General features: G+C 41.1%; 1 protein-coding gene across 1 annotated transcript; it reads right to left on the reverse strand.

Moving 5' to 3' along the window:
* Positions 1 to 3,410: 3,410 nt before the first annotated feature.
* Positions 3,411 to 19,302, reverse strand: LOC133012476 (calcium/calmodulin-dependent protein kinase kinase 2). The gene is made up of 17 exons (XM_061080324.1): positions 19,072 to 19,302; positions 15,214 to 15,488; positions 14,636 to 14,977; positions 13,059 to 13,106; positions 12,059 to 12,112; positions 10,662 to 10,713; positions 10,394 to 10,527; positions 9,868 to 9,904; positions 9,667 to 9,688; positions 9,453 to 9,541; positions 8,577 to 8,776; positions 8,348 to 8,401; positions 8,182 to 8,255; positions 7,951 to 8,038; positions 7,649 to 7,780; positions 7,357 to 7,460; positions 3,411 to 6,046 (listed from the first exon to the last, which is right to left on the reverse strand). The coding sequence occupies exons 2-17, from the start codon at positions 15,433 to 15,435 to the stop codon at positions 5,974 to 5,976; spliced, it is 1,725 nt and encodes a 574-aa protein (XP_060936307.1). The 5' UTR covers positions 15,436 to 15,488; positions 19,072 to 19,302; the 3' UTR covers positions 3,411 to 5,973.
* Positions 19,303 to 19,320: the final 18 nt, after the last annotated feature.

The following is a 19,320-nucleotide window of genomic DNA, read 5'->3' on the forward strand; positions in this document are numbered from 1 at the left end:
GATAGTTTTGCTTCTGGGCTCTGACCTCGTCTCTTTACACAGCCATAGTGCCGGAGTGTGACGATAATTAAATTCCTCTCTCAAAAGAGCAGCAGAGTCTGACACCAGCTCTTCTGTGATATGTGCAAAGCACAGAGAAGCACAATGAGGGGATTATACTGATGCATTCATATCTAGACCGAGCAATCTGCCTGAGACATACTGGTCATTCTTATTGTGAGAAAGCTATGTGGTGTGATGCAGCAGTATGTGCACCATCAGTGGCTTAAAGGGACAGAGAATGATAAATTCACTCATTATCTACTCACTACTGTGAGATGGAGGGTGGGTGAAGTGTTCCAGTCCACAAAACACTGCAGGAGTTTCAGGGGTAAACAGTGTTGCAGCCAAATCCAATACAATTGAAGTAAATGACCCCTTCTGCAGATGTAAAAAAAACAATGGTCCACAAGCCCTGATAATCGACTCGAAACGGCCTCATTTACAACATGTCCCAAGCCTTAATGTTCTCTGATATAACCCTTATAGGTGCTTTCATGTTTCACGGACACACTGGAAAAGCCGCACATACTCTTGCTCCAAGTGCACATGCTACGTTAGTGGTAGTGGAAAACACGGTGTAAATGACTCAATTTTCGAGTGGAATTTGAATCTCTGGGCTTGTGAACACTTGGATGATGCCACACAAGCAGTACGGAGGCACGTCGTGTTGTTTTTCTGTTGTTTTATTACGTCTGAAGAAGGAGTCACTTTGGCTGCAACACTGTTTATCCCTGAGACTCCGAAAGTGTTTTGTGGACTCCTCACCCATCCCTCCATCCTCAAACCGGTGAGGAGACAATGAGGGAATTTCAATTTTTCGGTGAACTATCCCTTTACTCCTGACGATCAGTGCAGCTCAGTGAAGACGAAGAAATAAATAACCAAACCACAGATCAGCTGTTTGGATATTATGGCAGAAAGCAAGCATGAAGTTAACCAAAAAATTATGGAGCCTTTATCTAAATATGCATTTCCTCTGAAATCAAAGGGAGCAACCACAGGGGGGAAAACTTGCCACGAAGCTAATTCAGGTCATGACAATCCAAAATACTCGGATCATGAATATTCCTACTTCTCCACGATGGAAATGAGCAACATGAAAGCAGCACACGCCGAACAACAATCCCGACAAATCATTACAAATGCTAATATCGCACACAGCCAAAAGTTCACAGGAGGAAAAAAGGCAGAAAAATGATCCACACTAGTAAACAAACAACAACGGAGACGTTCGCTCACATGTGCTTACCTGGTTAGCAGGAAGTGGTCATTGAAGTATCCCGCCCAATCATGAGGGGTGCGTTTGATTTAGGCGCAGAGGTCACTTGTTGTTATTAGAGCACCACAGTATTAACTGGGTGGAGCTTCTCTTAGCTGGGAAAACAACCTCAGCCCCGTGTGTTTCCTAGTTTTACACACAATATTTTCCTTTGAGGTAAGAATACTAATACAAATACTAAGAAGAAGAAAAATAACGTAATTTCTATGTAAGTAAAAACAGTGCTTTACAAAAAAACAAAATTAAATTCACAAACAATTATAATAAGATACAGATTTTTAAAGTCATAGACGATAAGTTTATATAAGATTATGTCACATAATTTCTGCAGATTTTTTTTTTTTTTAATTATTTATGTTTTGTTCCTGTCCTCTCTGAAAGTGACTAAATATCTTTCCCTACAATCTTGAGTTTATAATGAACTTTAAAAATTCCCTGGTATTTTCTGAGATTTCTTGCTTTCTGCTCTTAGAAGTTTAACCGAGTCTAAGGAAGTGATGGTGATTCGAGTCGTTCATTCCTATTCAGCAGCAGCTTGCAGACTGAGATCCCATCTGCATAAATGCATCTTTGATTTTCATGACTGATGTCAAGTTCTTGAGTTCAGTCTCACTTTCTCTGCAGCATTTTTCACATTGTTCTTTAATCTTCCCAAGTGCAGCATTGACAGCAGCTTCATTTAGTTCTGTGTGTTTCCCAAACTTTCCCTCGGCAGCCAGAGTTTGCAGCTTTAATTGGGGAGACTGCATGTACAGTTTACTGAAGTGGGTTAATGGAGAAAAAGGGAAAACCACTGAACTATAACATCTCACCTCCAGGAGGAGATCTAAGCATGCAATTTTACAGAGTGCTGAACAAGCCCTTTATTGTGTTGGTAAATTGCATTTTTTTTGTTCTTCTATTACCCCGAGCAGCCTCCAGCAGGTAAACAATAAAACAAGCGAGACACGTGAAGGCTCCAATTCTGTCAAACTCAGCACTTCTCAGTTGCTGACGTTGGGTTTCAGGGTCTCTTATGTTCCCAGTGGGGGCAGAACCCACAAGTTCAGGACCCGGAACGGCCTCTGAGCTGCATTTGCACTGAGTCTCACATGACATTGTGTATCGTGTATTACATTGTTCTGCAGTGAGCCCCAATTTGTGATTGGCTCTATCCACGGAGACCTGGCCAATTTTAAACCTGCCCTTTGAATTCTTTTTATGCTGATGTTTTCGTGTTCATGCTGCTTGTGAATGAATGATGCTTTTGTTAAGGTCAGTCTATTTTCTGCAGTTCTTCATTAAATATAATAGATCAAGCAGAAATGTTCCCCTGCAAATTCATTTTCTTTGGATTTAGATTTGAGCATTGGGATTTAGACGTTTTTCCAAAGCACCTACACCATTTTTACCATTTCCAGGTTTAAATTCAGTTGATATTGACGTAATATTCTTCTGTGGTTTGGAGGTTTATCAAATGCTCCTCTGATGAATCTTTAACCTAAAACCACCTGCACTGAATCCAGAAGCTAAATAAACATTTCATATTTCAAAAATTATGGAGAACCTGAAACTAATCATTTATTTCTGCCAGTATGTGTTTGATAGTAGGCTTTAAACCAGATATTGTAATTACTGGTGTGTACTTGCCAATTATATATATATATTTTTTACATTTTAATAGGACCTGTCTTTTTAGATGAGATGTCATGTAAATAAATTGCATCATTGCTTCTGCAGCATCCAGTGGCCATAAGAGAAACTGCGGTTCAAATCATTAAGGTTTTATCCTCCACATTCTCAAACAAAAGATTTCCTCTTGAATAAATATAAAATTACAAACAAGCAACTTCTTCTCAAAACACTTCACAGAGCACATGAATACAGTTATATTACAGAACCCTGCTCCAGTTATGTATGTATGTATGCTACAGTCAGGAAAACAATGGCAGACGTAGAAAATGCGTCATCATGTCAAAGAAAAGGAACAAAATGTGATATTCAGTGAATCCCACAGCTTCTGACATGTTGTGGGACACAGCACCCACTGGTGGTGTGTCTGTGGAAGCTCATAAACAAAGCCCAATAATATCACATCCAGACCCAAACATTACAAAGGCAATAATATTTTATTCAAATGATGATCGAGATACAGTATTTATGGAATAATTTATTTAAATGTCCAGTCTTGTTGCCGAGGACCTCACATGCTATGACAATACAGTGTGATAGTATGTTGGCATGCATTCAGGGGGAAGAACCTCCCCCCCACAGCTCTTTAGCAAAATGAATTACACCACAGAATTCAAAACCATCTGAATAATAAATGTTAATCACATACTGTAGCCTTTTTCAAAAACTGTGTTAACTACAAGTTTAAATATTTAAATAGTATGTATAAAATACCTATCACACCGCATTTTTTTGTGTCTTGCACCGTCACCCTGCATTTAGAGGTCAACTGTCCTTCACTCAATTCCTGTTGGTCATGGACGGAAATTACTCCCATCAGAGGTAAACTTGCCTTATTTCACTCAAATTAAAAGCTTAATCTGAATCTGAAGGAACTTCCAGAATGTCAGAATGTGTAATTATGAGTAGAAGGCGTATTTAAATGAGGTGGCATTGCAAAGTCTGAAATACATTTTTGGCTATTCTGCAATAATTGAGTTAATGACAGGCTTAAAAATATTGTTAGCTATCGTTGTTTATCATGCAAATATAATAAACACAAAGGGTTTGTGTGTGTTTTAAAAAGTCCAGTTTGGCAATTTAAATCTTTCATCTCTATTTGCAGCATGAATTAAATATCCGGTAAAGAAAAGTGAGGAGAATGATTCAAACTCGAACAGCCGTCCCGATCCAGCCAAGTGAGTTTGCATGTGACAACCTGACAGGGCGACACCACTGCACCACACAGAGAAAGACACATCATATGCATAGTACTAGTCATACAACAGACACACACTTGGTACAGTTCAGAGTGACATGCAAGTAGTAAGGTAAAAAATAAATGAATCCAAAGTCCCTTTTCATATACATTCAACACTTAAGTGCCGAAGTTATTCATGTGTGGAAGCATTGAAATGTTACAAACAATATTCTGTCGTTATTCTATGTTAACATCCAGTGACTATCTCTACTTTTACACTAATGCCAGAGAAAATGAAGAAAAACAAAGAGGAAACACAAGGAGCAAAAGTGGAAATGTGCTAATTTTACTGCTTTGGGATCATCAAAAATGAAAAAAACATGAGAATAAATAAAAAATATTTTATAGTTAGCTTATATATAAATATGTGCAGACTGGCCCAGTCCTTCAATCAACGATGACAAAGAGTTTCTTTATAACAGTTCAATAGATATGCATAGATTTGTACAAGACACATCTGCAGCTGCACTATGCTGTCCCATCTCAAAACTGAAATGCTGCAGCAGCTCTGGTAATTTTACACGAACAAATAGTTTAAAGGTTTGTCTGTTAATGTTACTGCACTTTACAACATTATATATAATTAAAGTTTTTTGGTGTCCGTAAAATGTGCGTTTAAATAAAAAAAACAGTGATTCTTACGATACAAAACAAAACAAGTGAGAAGCTTCCCAATTTGAACATGAGGTTGGAGAGCCACGATTTTCCCTTTTCAGTGTGAAACCGCAAACGAGCGCATGTTTGTCCAATTAATAGCAGAGAAATAATTTTGTGTCTAAATGTTTAGGCCTACAGAATAATTTTGCTCCAACACATTCTGTTTTTGTCAAGCTTAAAAATATCAAGCATAAACCAACAAATATTCAACTGCTCACTTGAGAAAAGTCTCACTGAAGCAAAAGCTCTAAATCTAAGCTCTTGAAAAGCAATGATGAATTTGCAAATCAACATATCAACAGTTTTTAAAGCTTTCTACTGATTGTAGTAAATGAGACTCAATTAAGAGCCAGTGGTAAGACTGACATAGGAAAGAATTGCATCAAACAAAGTGTGTCCTGTGCGTGCCAGTGCTCAGAAATAGCTTATACCGTGTTGCATTGGGAAAGTAAACACATGCATTCAGTGACGTAAACATTATATCGCTGCCCTTTTTTTTTTACATTTTTTAGGGGAAAACTGTCCGGATGATTCACACAAATTTGACCGAACTGGGCCCTGCCGCTCTGAAGCACAGCTAGCCAGACATTCATCGTCAATAAAAACCTGCTCCAATGGAGAGCAGGTCGAGGTGATTGCGAATACAACCATCCCCCCCCCATGAACCGTCATCCACGGCCACCCGTTACCTGAAAGTATCGTCACGTGAGGACAAGGAGAAACACGAGTGGCTAAATTACAAGTAAAACACAAAGCTGTACAGTTGAAGCCTGAGACGAAGCATGCACAGACTATACATGCATGCAGGGTGAGAAGAGAGGAGACTGGTTTGGGGGATGAGAGCTGCAGACAAGTGCAATGTTCAGGAGGATCCTCTCTAGGAGTTTTGACAAGTTTCCCTTTAAAGCCTCGGAAAATGGAGAACAAGCAAATGGTCGTCAAAGTGCCTCAGATCCTTTACTTTCTCTCTGTTCTCTGCGTCCGCTCCACCTCCACCAGGAAACGCATGTGGGCGTAGGCTGCCAGTATAAAAGCGTGAGTAAAGGGGTGTGGTGCAGCGGGGGTGGATTTTGGACCCTGGTCATCAGGAGAGAGCCTCGTCTTCTCCCACGTAGGGAAGGTCCATGGTCCTCATGCCATCACCACTCTCCTGCTTCCTGAAGGACACATCAGAGACACTGCTTTAACTACAGCAACTGACTCCAATTACAGACTGTAGTATATAAAGATGGACAACATGTCGGCTCGTAGAACGTGAAGCTTACGTGTCTTGATTGCCCCCTGGTGGCTATCTACAGTATAGGTCATAAGCTCTGCCTCCTCCATATTAGCAGATGGGAAATGGATCAAACCAGAAAGTCACTGATGTTTGTTCCATTGTTAATTTGTCACGTCAGTTTGGTTTTTAGTTATGTTTAATTATTTGTTGATGGGGTGAAAGGTCATGATTGACGGCTGAGACTGACTTGTGATTGTTGGAACATGTGTACTAACAGGAGCTCACAGTGTGTCTATCTATCTCTTCATATCTGGGGTATTTTACCTTCATTTCTGAATATGGAGAGAGAGAGTAAAGACACGTTGTCCATCTTTATATAGATGTTATGAAACCAACCATGTCATTGTGACAAAATGCAGGGCAGCAGGCACAAAGGAAACCTGGCAAGCTGTTAACTAGGATCGTTCATACACGACGGGGGAGAATCAGCAAAATCAAGCTGGGATAAGTTTCTTTCCAAGGACACACATGAGGACACAAAGTCCCAGATATGTGCTTTTGGAAAAGTTAGGACTCTTCATGCAAGGAATGAATATCAAATTATCATGATAAAAAGCTGCTCTGGGCTTTTTATGAATTTAGTACAAATTACACTGCAAATACTAATATTTTAAGGTCATAGTTTGTCTGCAAGAACACATTAATACTTAATAATGTAACACAAGTCAACTCAACAACAGTGTTCGTACAATTCATATAATGGGAGTAAAATTTCGCTTTGACCATCCTAAATTAAATTAAGAAATAGAAGAATAGAAGAAAAACTAAATACAGAAGTATAAAGTAAATATTCTGGCAGATGCTAGAGGATAATTACACGCTTCGAAACAGGAGAAATGTTTCCCACCAAAGGCACATTGGGAAATGCAGCTGCTTCTACCATGCCAGGGGTGTTAAAGTACAGTCGCTACCACTTTACTAAAATAATACTATATTTTCCTCCAGGTATTTACCTTCTTTGTTTACAGTGTATGTAGCAGTATCTCACTTTGCCTGCTCTGCCTTTCCTGCAGGCCAGGAGAGGGAGGAGACAAATAATAACTGTTTACCTGACAAACAGCAGGTAACAGCTCTTAGTGAGTTTAAGTTTGTGACAGCACACTGCTCAGAGAACTCTGACTCCTAATAATACTTCAAAACCTTTGTTAGAGTTCAAAGTTTTTGTTTAAAGCTGTAAACAATCCTTACATGAGCGTCTGCCCTGGAGCACACAAGCTGCCGCGGTCCTCTTTGCGGCCCAAGTCGAACGGGTTCCCAAAAGAACGCTTCCTCAGCATAGTTCTCACCATGATCTGATGAAGAACAACACACACATTAATACAGCATGCTTCACTTCCTCTCTGTCTGGTTTCAGAACAATGGGGTTGGGCTAACATGAATATGTATATTTTATTACTTTGGGGAATTCATAGGCTTATTATAGCTTTCTATGCAAACAGTACCTAAAAAAACAGAGACAAAAAACAGTTCTTGAACTCACCACTGTAGCCAGGCTGGGGATGTGTTTAACAGAATTCTCCACCTCCTCCTCCGTGACCTCGATCAGCAGACAGCAGTTGTCGTCCTCTGGAGGAAGCGGCTCCGCACCGTGCCTTGTTACCCACGGGTGCACCTGGACACAGGCACGAGACAAGATAAGATATACGTTTATAAATCCACCAGACACAGCGGTATTTTAAAATGTTTGTATTAGGTGACTTCCTTCATTCTATGTGTGAATCTCAAACTTGGTTAAATCCCAAATATTGGACACAACCAGCTGAACCGAAAAGGAGAGTTCACCTTCATCTGTGTGACTGATATCCTGGTCTCTGGATTCTTATCCAACATTTTGAGCAACAAATCTTTGAGATCATCTGATATGTCAGCTCTGTTGAAACAGTGAAAATAAAATGTTAATCATATTCATAATTTATTTTAAAAATGCATATTGTATATTTAATTTATAGCTTTAACAAGCAGCTATTCAATCAATAAACGCAACACAAATTGAGGAGGAGGAGCAGAACTGACTGTTCAGGTAACACTACAGGCTGTGTCTTGATTTTCTGATGAAGACTGATGATGCGCTCATCCATAAAAGGACACTGTGGATGACAGAGCAGTATATTTTAATGGGGGATCAGCAGACTGTAATTGAGGAGTAACTCAGCAATAGCAACCAGTATCACACACTCACCACTCCAAAGACGAAACAATAAAGGGTCACTCCCATGGCCCAAACATCCAAAGCCTTAATGGGGAAAAAAACATGTTATAAAATATATATTGTGAGAACCTATCAGTGCATAGTTAGTGCTTTAGTGCATCATTATACATAATAAAAAAGTATTTGGTATCATGTAAAACATAGATATGTCCCTGCATTTCTGAAAGTCATCAACAGAGGGCGTTAGTGAGCTCAGTACCTTTCCAGAGAAGTTCGTCCTGGTTTCTGACAGAGTTTCAGGGGCCAGGAAAGCAGGAGTTCCCACTGTGCTGGTCAGAAGAGCATCGGTTCCCTCAAACTGGTTACTGACTCCAAAGTCTGCTATCTTGATGTGTCCGTCTTCTCCCACCAACAGGTTGGAGGGTTTGACGTCTCTGTGGATGATCCTCTGGTAATGTACTGATGAAACAGAAAACAAGGTCCCATTCGTAAAAAACTGATTATGGCAGGATGTTAAACATTCTCTGTCAGGACCTAGTCTGGGATGTAAGGGGGATCTTAAGATGATACTTTTATTTGAATTTGACGGCTTGGACCCATGCAAAGTAATCTTGAATTAGCAGGAAGTTGGATACACATGACAGCAGTTAGGGTTAGGGTTATGATAAAAATAAACAAACATGAACACCGGTAATTATTTCTTAAGATATGTAAATCTGCCTTAAATCATCTTGTACATACTAATGGTACTAATGGAATTTATGTTTTAACTAAACTGCCTTAATCTTGACACCACCATTATATAATTTTAATTTTGTCATCTACAACTCTGTGTCTTTGCTGTATGAAAATACAGAATATTTCTGCAAATCGAATGAAATCGGAATCTGAGCTGAATCGATCATATTGCAGCTGCCTCAATACTGACTCACCATTGAATGATAGTGTTTTGTCTTTTAAAGATTAAATTGTTTTTGTAATTCACCCGATTATGGAGAGTGTGTGACGTAAAATAACAAGTCATCTAAGAAAGAAAGACAGATACACAACCTCAATCACCAGATTCTTGGCTTTATACAACGTTGTCACAGGCTGGTAGGGAAGAATAACAGGAGGTTTGATTTGGACGACTCACAATACTCAATTCCCCTGAGCAGATCCTGGAAGTAGAAGCGTGCCTGGTCCTCGCTGAAAGGTTTATCTGTTGGTACCTCCATCACAGCCCTGAATACGTGAACACATGACAGGCACACATACACACACAGACACACACACAATTAGCAATCATAACTAATGGATTGAGCTCATTCCAGTGCCAAAATCATCACCATAAAAGAGGCTTAGCTTACCCTTTCTTCACCAGCTCAAACACTGCGACAGAAGAACACATGAGGTTAGTGATGAAAGCTTTTCAGTTACCAAGACACAGAAAACTAAAAACAACATCTTTTCAAATGACCTTGTATTGTATTTGCTTTATGCATGACTGTGCGTGTGTGTGTGTGTTTGTGTGTAATGTTCCAAAGGCTGGAGGACTGGCCCGAACGTACCCATGTACAGATGGTCCTCGCTGGGGTCGTCCAAAACCTGGCACCGATGCAAAGAGGAGGAAAAATGAGAGTAAATTCAAGCACACACTCACACACATTCATCTTTTGTGTCTGGTAAAAATTAATTTGTTTGTATAATGAAGTTTAGTTGTATTTTAGTGTTTTCAAAAAGCTGCAGGTTTTTAAGTCAGTCCTGTGTAGATGTGTTAGAATCTGTTAGTTTACTACTCCATTCCAAATTTAAATATTTCTCAATAGATTTAGTTGTGTTGATTTGTATCTTTCTTTCTTTCAATGACACTCCACTGAGGCCACTCTTCAAATTGTTCCATTAGCAAAATGGTAGTATACCTCTGTTGCTCCTTGGAGAGAAGAGAAGCAATAACAAGCCAGTTTGTATTTTGCCAGTTTGTATTTGTTTGAGTTTTTGCTTCTTAAAAAAAATTTCTTGAATTTTGTATTTTATGAATCTACTTTAACACCTGAACTTCTCCTCTCTCTATAAACACATTTTAACAGACCTCACCTCCACTAGTTTTACTACATTGGAATGGTCCAGCTTTTTCAGGATGGCAATCTCTTGATAGACCCGCTCGAGGGGTCCTTTGAGATGGGGGGGGCCCTCAGGGACTGCTTTGGCTCCACGAGGGGGAGGTCTTCCTGTTGGGAGGACAGAAACAACGTAGGTGAGGAAGGCTGGAGACTTTTGATAGGACAGTGTTAATGCACCTCTGTAGCATTATAAGTGACTGTGCTCTCTGCTGTTAACCATCTGCCGCTGGCTCTAGACTTACGTGGGAAACCTGCCTGCCTCATCAGCCTCCTCTTGGACAACACCTTCATCGCCTACAGGAGCGTGAGGGGGAGAGATAGAATTGGAGAGAGGAGAGGATAAGAGAGAGGAGGTGGGAGAGACATTGGGGAAGAGATCCAGAGGGAAGACAAAGAGAGAGGAATACAAAAAGAGTAAGATACAGCCGAGCGAGGTGATGCATATCCGACAGTGCACCCACTCACACCCACAGATTAAGATTTATCTTTTCACCTTGAACATCGTTTGTGTTTATGTGGCTTTGTGCACTGACCAGGGTCATCTGTGAAAAAGATTCTAAAAGCTATAAAAGCATTGAATCGTTTCTGGCCTGTAAACAAAGTGCTTCAGAAAATGTCAACATAATTATGTTTGTGAAATATCTTGAGACAATATGAACTCTGAGAGATGGACTATATATTAAAATGTCTGCATCTGAAAATCGTGCCCACACCACTTGTTTGATTTTTAAATTAAGATTTAAAATATAAGTACAATTTGGGCAGATTTTCTGGATGAACATATACACTTTAAAAGGGTTGCAAAAACTAGTATTTCCTGTTATCTTAGTAATTATTGTTACTAACTAATAATTACATAAATATCCTTTTAAAACACCAATAATCTTGAGATAAAGAATATAAAATTTGCTATTTTTTAGATGCCAGATCACTGACAACTGAAGCTTTTCTCACTAGTCTAGCTCAGATGTGGCTGCTTTCAACGCATGACTGCACAACATCTCAAATTGATTGTAATACCTCGTGAAAGCAGATGGTATTCTGCAACTACCTGGAACGCCCTCACTCATGCCCTGCAGATCTGTTTGGTCAGATCAAAGGTCTTTCTGACCATTTTTGAAAAAACTACGCGAGCTGACAACCATTGAAGCCGTCGTGACACAGCAGGATTGTTTGAAGGATATTTCAACTCTTGGGGGCAGATTTTCTGAATACCTAAAAATTTCTAATTTAAATGTAATTTTCTTGATAGCCTCAGTACCCTCAGTTATTACAGCAATAATATTATCGCTGATTGGGACATGTGGGGCTTTGTCACTTGGGAGGAATATTAAAATAATCCCCATGTCATTATCTGTCAATATCACGCGGCTTTATGAGAACTGCAGCAACAATCACGAGCAGCAAACAGAAAAGCTTGAGCTGATTTGTTGTTACAGCTCAGCAGAGAGAGGCACAATTAACCAGAGACATAGTCAAATGTGGAGGTTTCACTTGAAATCACACCAGTGCTCGTGAAGAGGGGGGGGGGGCAGACACAATGCCTCTCGCTTTGTCTGCGTGTGTGTGAGTAGTGATAGGGAAGGAGAGAGAAGTGAGAGAATTCACATCTGTGTGTATATGTGCATGAAGAACTCACATAGTATGTGTTGTCGTCCTCGTTGTACGCCAGCTTCACAACACCATAGGAGCCCTGGTCCGGGAGAGAGTAATTAACAGAGAGTAGAAACCGATGAAGAGACATTGAGCATCTGTCAATTCTTTATGTTTAAACAAAATAAATATCACACTATGTGCAAAGCAAATGTTCTAAATACACACGGGAATAAATATATAAAAAACCCATGGAGAGAGACCGGAAGTGAGTGGGCTGACAGTGAACACTGAAAGAGTACCAGCTGCTTCAAAGTGAGAACACACAAATTCAAATCATCTCTCCCTCTCTCTTTCATTTTGGATTTCAGGCTAATTAAGGAAGCTGGATCTGGTTTGTGTTCCCCTGCCCACACACAGACACACAAACACTCACGCAATTCTGGATAAAAACTAGGTCCAATTAGTAGCCTGTGTGCAAAGATTCATGCACAAAACAAACACAGAGAGGAGGAGGAGGAGGGGGGGTTGGCAGGATCATTTCCTGCTGGGGGAGCAGATTGGAGAAGCAGCACAGAGCTGATCCTAGAGTCCCAGAGATGATCTGATAACAGAAACCTCTCCAACAAGCCTGGAAAGGCTTGTTGGTCTCAGTTGAACAAGAAAACAAACACGTTAACATGCCTACCTACCTACACACACGGGGGAAACACACACATATCAACATGATGTCTTATTAAACCCACAATCTAAACCTACAGCTACACACTCCCACTTGCTCACACACACTCGTATCCACTAGGCCGTGCACAACCCTTAGAGAGCGCTATTTATACCAGCCTCTCATCCATCTTCCAACTCTCCCATCGCCTGGTATTTTGCAAAGAGTTTGGGAAATGAGGACAAGCGCGAGAGAGGATATCAGGGACTGTGCCTGCGTGTCCTCGGTGATGTGCGCTACTTGACAGACATGGAGTGGGCGGCAGGGAGAGGGAAATGGAAGAGTCAGTGAAAGGGACCAATCTGTGTGTTGTCTGTGATGGTACCTTTCCAATCTCGTCCTTCAGCTTATACTGGTTAAGTTGAACACAGTCCTTGAAGAGAGAGAGAGAGAGGAGGAAAGAGAAAAGAGAGGAGGAGAAAATGGTTTCCTTTTAAAAATTGAATCATATTTTAGCACCTAGATGCATTTAAATCTGAACCAGAATCCCACTTCTGGTTCATTTAACTTCCCTTCAACCAACAGCTGTTTGCTTATCACGGCCCCAAGGATTGTGACTCAAGACAAATTGCATGTTCTGTCCCCTTTTCTATTCCTGATTTTTTAAGATTTATTTGAAGCAGAAACTCCACCTTGAAAAAAGTATTCCTGTATTTTTTTACTTGGGCCCAATGTTAATAAATGTGGTTGTGTAAATCAATGATATTTACAAAAACTTTCGGTATCGGTTCAGCAGCCACACCACAGCATTATTGGTGTAATATGATCGGGCAACTACGACATTGCAAGTACCATTAATTTACATACACACATTTGTAATCATAGAGCCATAGGGCAGAACTCCTCTTTAATAAATCCAGATTGAATCAGAGACCATCTCATCAACAGTGACAGTAAAGACTAATCTAATCCTGCAGTGTGTCTGGGATTCCAGAGGCAGGATGTGCTGCATGGACCTAATAGATTTGTGATATATTTTGTAGTGATCAGAGGAAACTATCCGGTCAAGCACCAGTGTATTCTACCATCATTCAATGGTGAAGAGTGGTGATGATTTGAAACACTAAGTGCTGAGAACACACAGAACCCATCCTGCAGAGAATGACTCATACAAAATAGAAATGCGGTGACTAAACCATTTCCTCATTTAAAGCCCATGTCTAAATGTCATTTATTTGACTGTTGGTCTCCAGAGGATTACAATATTTTTAAGTGTCGAGGAGGATGGTAAGATGAAGTGAGTATAGAGAATTTCAATTTTCAAGACTTGATATGACACATTCATTACATTCATTTCAGAGAATTACAGTCATTTCACCTAATTAACCTTCATGTGCATTTTTCACTCCTACATCAAGTGATTAGGTGAATTCCATCTACAGTAGCAGACTAATCTATAAGATTCTGCACCTACAGTACATACAACAGGGATCACAGCTACAGTCATACCTACATCTAGTGAGACTGTAAAACCTTACCTTCATATCAGTTCAGTCTTTAACCACTGTGCTGCTGCTTTCGAGACAAATGCACACGCAGTCCTGTTTACTTTCAGACAAGAGCGATACTGATATTTAGATAAACTAACAGATGTTCAGGTGGAGCGCCTCTGGAGGAGCCTGGCTCTGTGTGAACAGTTTGTTCATTCATGTGTAATGCATTAAGCAGAGTAAAGACCTGAGGGGATACACAGGTCAGATGATTCAGGGACAATACATTATATAATTACAACTACAGTCATACTGGATGCAACTATATTTGAGTTATTTTTGAGGATTTCTAGCAGATATCAAAGTAAACTGCTGATATTGGATGAGAAATGTTGACTTGCAAACAGTAAAATCAACTTAAACATCAAATGCATACCACAGGAACCCTGTAAGCCCCAAGTCTGGATCATACCTGGAGGTCTGTGATAGAAACACTGTGCGACTCCACAGTGGGTCGGCGGAGAAACCGTGGAGAAGAGTGGGGTGATGTGATGGGTGAGTACGGTAGCGATGGGTAAATGTAGCGCCCGTTGAGTCCTGGGGAGCTGCAGGGCGACGCCACGCTTTGCGAGCGCTCCTGCAGAGAGAGTTTCCTGTCTGACATGTTCAGTCTTCCCCTTTGCTCATGGCTCTGGGGGAGCAGGGACGCCGACCGGCAAACTGTGTGGGACAGCAGGTCGCAGGACGAGGTCGGGAAGGGCGCCGCCACAGAGGAGGCCGGCTCGGGCGTCTCAGAACTGTCCATATCTTCTACCTGAGACGTAAAGAACTTTCCAGTTGGTATTTTTCATTATTGAATTAACAAACTGCAGCATCAAGATATACAAAGCCTCTGTATTTGGTCTACATGGTCTAAAAATCATATCCGCAAAGTGTCGACCTACTTAGGATTATCTGATATTAGGTCAACAGAAATACGACCACAAACCCAGAAGTCCAAAGAGACACATCTCTGGGAGACGAGGTGTAACAAGGCGTGCTTCCTCTTACCTCCTCCTCCCCAGTCGGCCTGCTGGGTTCGTACTCCGTGATCACTATGAGGGACTCCATGGGGTCCGGGGAAGGCGTCTGAGGGGTGGTGTTCAAAGGTGGAGCGGGACAGCTGCACAGCAGGTCAGGGAGGGGCTGTGAGGGCTGCGCCGGGGTTGCATGGCTGCCGCAGGAGGCCGGGGGCTCAGCAGAGGGCCAGGGGCTTACGTGACAAGGAAACATGGTGGGCCGACAAGCACTGCTCCATCAGATGGGAACCCCCAGGAGAGTGGTTCCTGAGACACATGAGCAGACATCGAAAAGTAAGGAAAAAAATCTGGTATTTCAGGCATTTACTGCTTTATTAACAAGACGTACAAAGGCCTGGGACACAGCAAACTGAATAATGTAGCTTCCTGATTTATTAGTCTTCTTTAAATGAACCTTCAGTACATCTTCATATAAACAGTCTATATTTATTCTAACTCTTTCATTTGTCTACATGTTAAAACTGTGTAATCCAAATGGATGGAAATCTTACGTAAAATCAAAGCAAATACATGCATCTTAAATAAAAGGCTAAATATTTTATTCTCTAACGGTTCCATTTGAAGCGTCTGTGGAGTCTGGGCTTTTTCCACACGCTCTGTAAAGTGCTAATTAATGCATGGAAACACATCGAGTAACACAAAGTTCAGCTCTAAGTGGACAGATTTGACGCGTCGGTAGAAGCAGCGGTTCAGTCCGCGTTTGACGTCACTTATGCAACATGGGTAATTATTATCTGAGCAGCATCTAAACAAAACCCTTTTTGTATAATTCCAGGAGGGCCATTTCCATCTCCGAGTTCATTCAGCTTATTATCTGCCCATTATTTTCAAGAAATGGAGAGAGTGGAGGAAGAGATGAAAAACAGAAAGAGACGGAGACATTTTCCTTGATTTTTGTCACGGTGGTGGTGACAGGATTGCGGCGGAGGCGGAGGCAGTGTGTGGGAGCTGAGCAAATCTCACAGATGCCGGAAAAAAACAAATGGAAGCATTAAGAAAAATAAGACTCCAGCAGGGTTCAGGACAAGGACAGTGCGTGGGAAGAGACACCCACTCCAGGTGACCTCGCTTCCTCCATCGACTGCTTACGATATAAATGGTGATGTAAGAGAAGCGAGAGGGAAGAATCACCACTACACACAAAGAGACTCGCATCGAGCACAACTGTCTCCTGGGCACAGAGCTGCTTCTTTATCTTCTTCACTGACTCGTCCATTTCACATATACTGTACATTTCACATATACTTGTATAGAAGTACTGCACAGCATATCACAGCCTACGTGCTCATCACTGGCAGAGATGAAATATTCTCTTCCTCAAGGTCCAAACATATCTGAAATTTAAGAGTTTCCCTGTTTAATCTTAAAAACACACAATATCCTTTAGAAAACTAGTTAGCTAGCTGCTACTGAAGCAGCAACACAATATGTGTAAGTGAACTTGGCGAGTTCAGAAACAACACACGTGCATGACCGTGGTTAAAACTGGCTACACACCGGCGACAACAGGTTTTTTATACCCACTGAGGAGACCAAGCTTGTCCTACTTCGATCTAAGATAAATGGTTCGACCTGTTTCCTGACACATTGAGGTGCTTCAGGGAAGCTCCTACATTGGTAATGGTGTAAAGATATTACATTATATTATCAGTGCAAATCTCATTCTACAGGGTATGGTATGGGTCAGTTTAGTCTTTGGTTGTGTAATGACAACAATCATTGTCTGGCCAGCAGGTTTAAAAGAAGCTACCGGTATAAATGGTTTCGGTTGATGATTCGGTGTCGAGACATTCATTTGGTAGGAGTTTTTAAAACTTCAAACCAGTGGTAGCCTAACAACTACAACCACTTGTTACGTATGAGCTGAGACATTTCATCATAAGCTAAAACCTGAGCTTTCTGCGAAATATTTGAAATATTAAATTCATAGATCCTGGGCGCTGAAAATCTAAAAGCCTTTGTGCAGTGAAACTATGTATTGTGTGATGTCTGTAAAGTTCCTAGACAAAGACACTGTAGATCAGGGATAAACAAACGGCTAAAGCGCTGAACTTCCCTGATCCCTTGTGATCGCAGCAGCTCAATGAAGAACAGGCATTTAGATTTGAGCCGGACGATACATCAACAGATGCTGCCCGGCTCCAGATGCCATACTGCGCCTCTTATGATAACAAAAGTCACATGATCTGACCTTCACTATCTGCGCAGGAGGAGGAGGAGGGAGGACTTATCAGAGCTTGCGGGGGTCCAAGCCATGTAGAGCATTAATAACAACACAGACACGGTTCTACAGACGTACAAGTACGACACAGGGCCATCTGGAGCAGAGGAGGATCCCCGGCTTCATTAAAAGATCAACAGGGCAACCCTGTCAGCGATCTGCGGAGCCGCGGCAAGAGATAAGCTGCTGTAAATGGAGGGATGAGCCTCCTTGACTAACTAGACTGCTGTGTTGTCGCACAATCACGGCTGGATTTTTACAGAGAATCTGACATATTTCACTGGTAGTCATAGTATATATAACAAAGCAGGGTTTAGCATTCTCAAGAAACCCTGTTTGGACTTGTTGTTCTCGTTGTGAACTCCGTGACAGACACAGACACAGTTGATGTCAGGGCTGCATACTGGGGCTCGGCATTAAATCAATCAGAATATAACTTTCATCAATAGAAATGTAACAACGGTTCAATACATTTCCCGTTACTGCTTACTTCCTGAGTTGTGTAAGCACAGTGAGGAGAATCAGCACATTATTGATCGCAACTGTTTTTCATTGACTGCTTTTACAGAAGAGTTTAAAACCACAACCTTCAGCCAGGAGCAAAAAAACAAAGCTATAAAATGAAAAGAAATATGTGATGATATTAATATCGACTGATATGAAAACGATTACATGTTTGGCCATATCGTCCAGACCTAGCTGCAACTTATTCTCTTGATTTAATCTGAAAATAGTAACAAATATAATCCTGATATCCCACAACTCAAGGTCACCTTTTCAGATTTCATTCTAAACCCAAAAATATTTAACTATTTTCTTTGACAATTATTATTGAGTGATTTTTGTTTTCTAAACCAACAGATCAACTAATCATTACCTCGAAAACTAAACTAAAGGATATATGATTTTGATTTCTTCTTTTTCTTTTTCAGGTCTTTTATAAACTGGTACATCTCAATCAGCTGTCAGTGTGTGTTTTACCAAATTCATCTCTCTGGCTCAAACCTCTGTATAGAGACAAATTGGACAAATCCACAAAAACAGAAGAGGCTTGAGTCCAACGAGAGATCAAGTAAACCACAATATTGTGTTAAGACATTTTATAATAATTAACCAGTCGGTGTTTGAGCTCCTGTTGAAGATAAATAGTGAATTCCATGATGGTGAGAACACATTTTAAAAAGGGGGAAACACAAGGTGAGGTCAGGAGGTAAAGGAAAGTAAACGACCCAGTGTTGACAAATAAAATTAAGTTTAAATCGCGAACACACAACAAACACAAGCGACTATTTGGTTCCCTCTCACATTTTGGAGGTTTGGCTCTAACGAGGCTGTAATGGCGGGTTCTCATTTTCATCACATTAAAGCGAACAGTTGTCAACGATGATCCAGGAACTACCGAGGAGGAGGAGAAGAAGGAGAAGCCCACTGTGGAGAGGAGGTGCAGGCTAACTTAATGCTAAGCTAACGTTAGCCGCTGCCTCATCTGTCAAGATGCAGATGTTGTCGGGCAGGAGTCAGAGATGTTGGAGGCTGGGAAACGGTTTTATTTCTTTTTAAAAAGACAATAAACCTCCCAACAGCTGCAGTGAGATATTAAAATCTTACCTTAGCGTGTTTATGAAGAAGTCAAGTCCTGAGTAAGAGGCAGGTTGTTCCCTCTCCGCTGCGGGGCGAGCAGCCGCTGTGGCACCGCGGGGAAGCTAGCTGCTGTGCGGGGGAGGGATGCAGGAACCCGGGCTGGGAACACGGGTCGACTCCCTCCTCACACGGAGCGACAGAACCAATATGAAGTAAAAACCCTGGATCCAGACAGGAAGTGTTAGAGGCGGCTGCTTGTTCTTCTCCTGCTCGTTC

This window comes from Limanda limanda, chromosome 1 (assembly GCF_963576545.1).
Source record: "Limanda limanda chromosome 1, fLimLim1.1, whole genome shotgun sequence".
NCBI lineage: Eukaryota > Metazoa > Chordata > Actinopteri > Pleuronectiformes > Pleuronectidae > Limanda > Limanda limanda.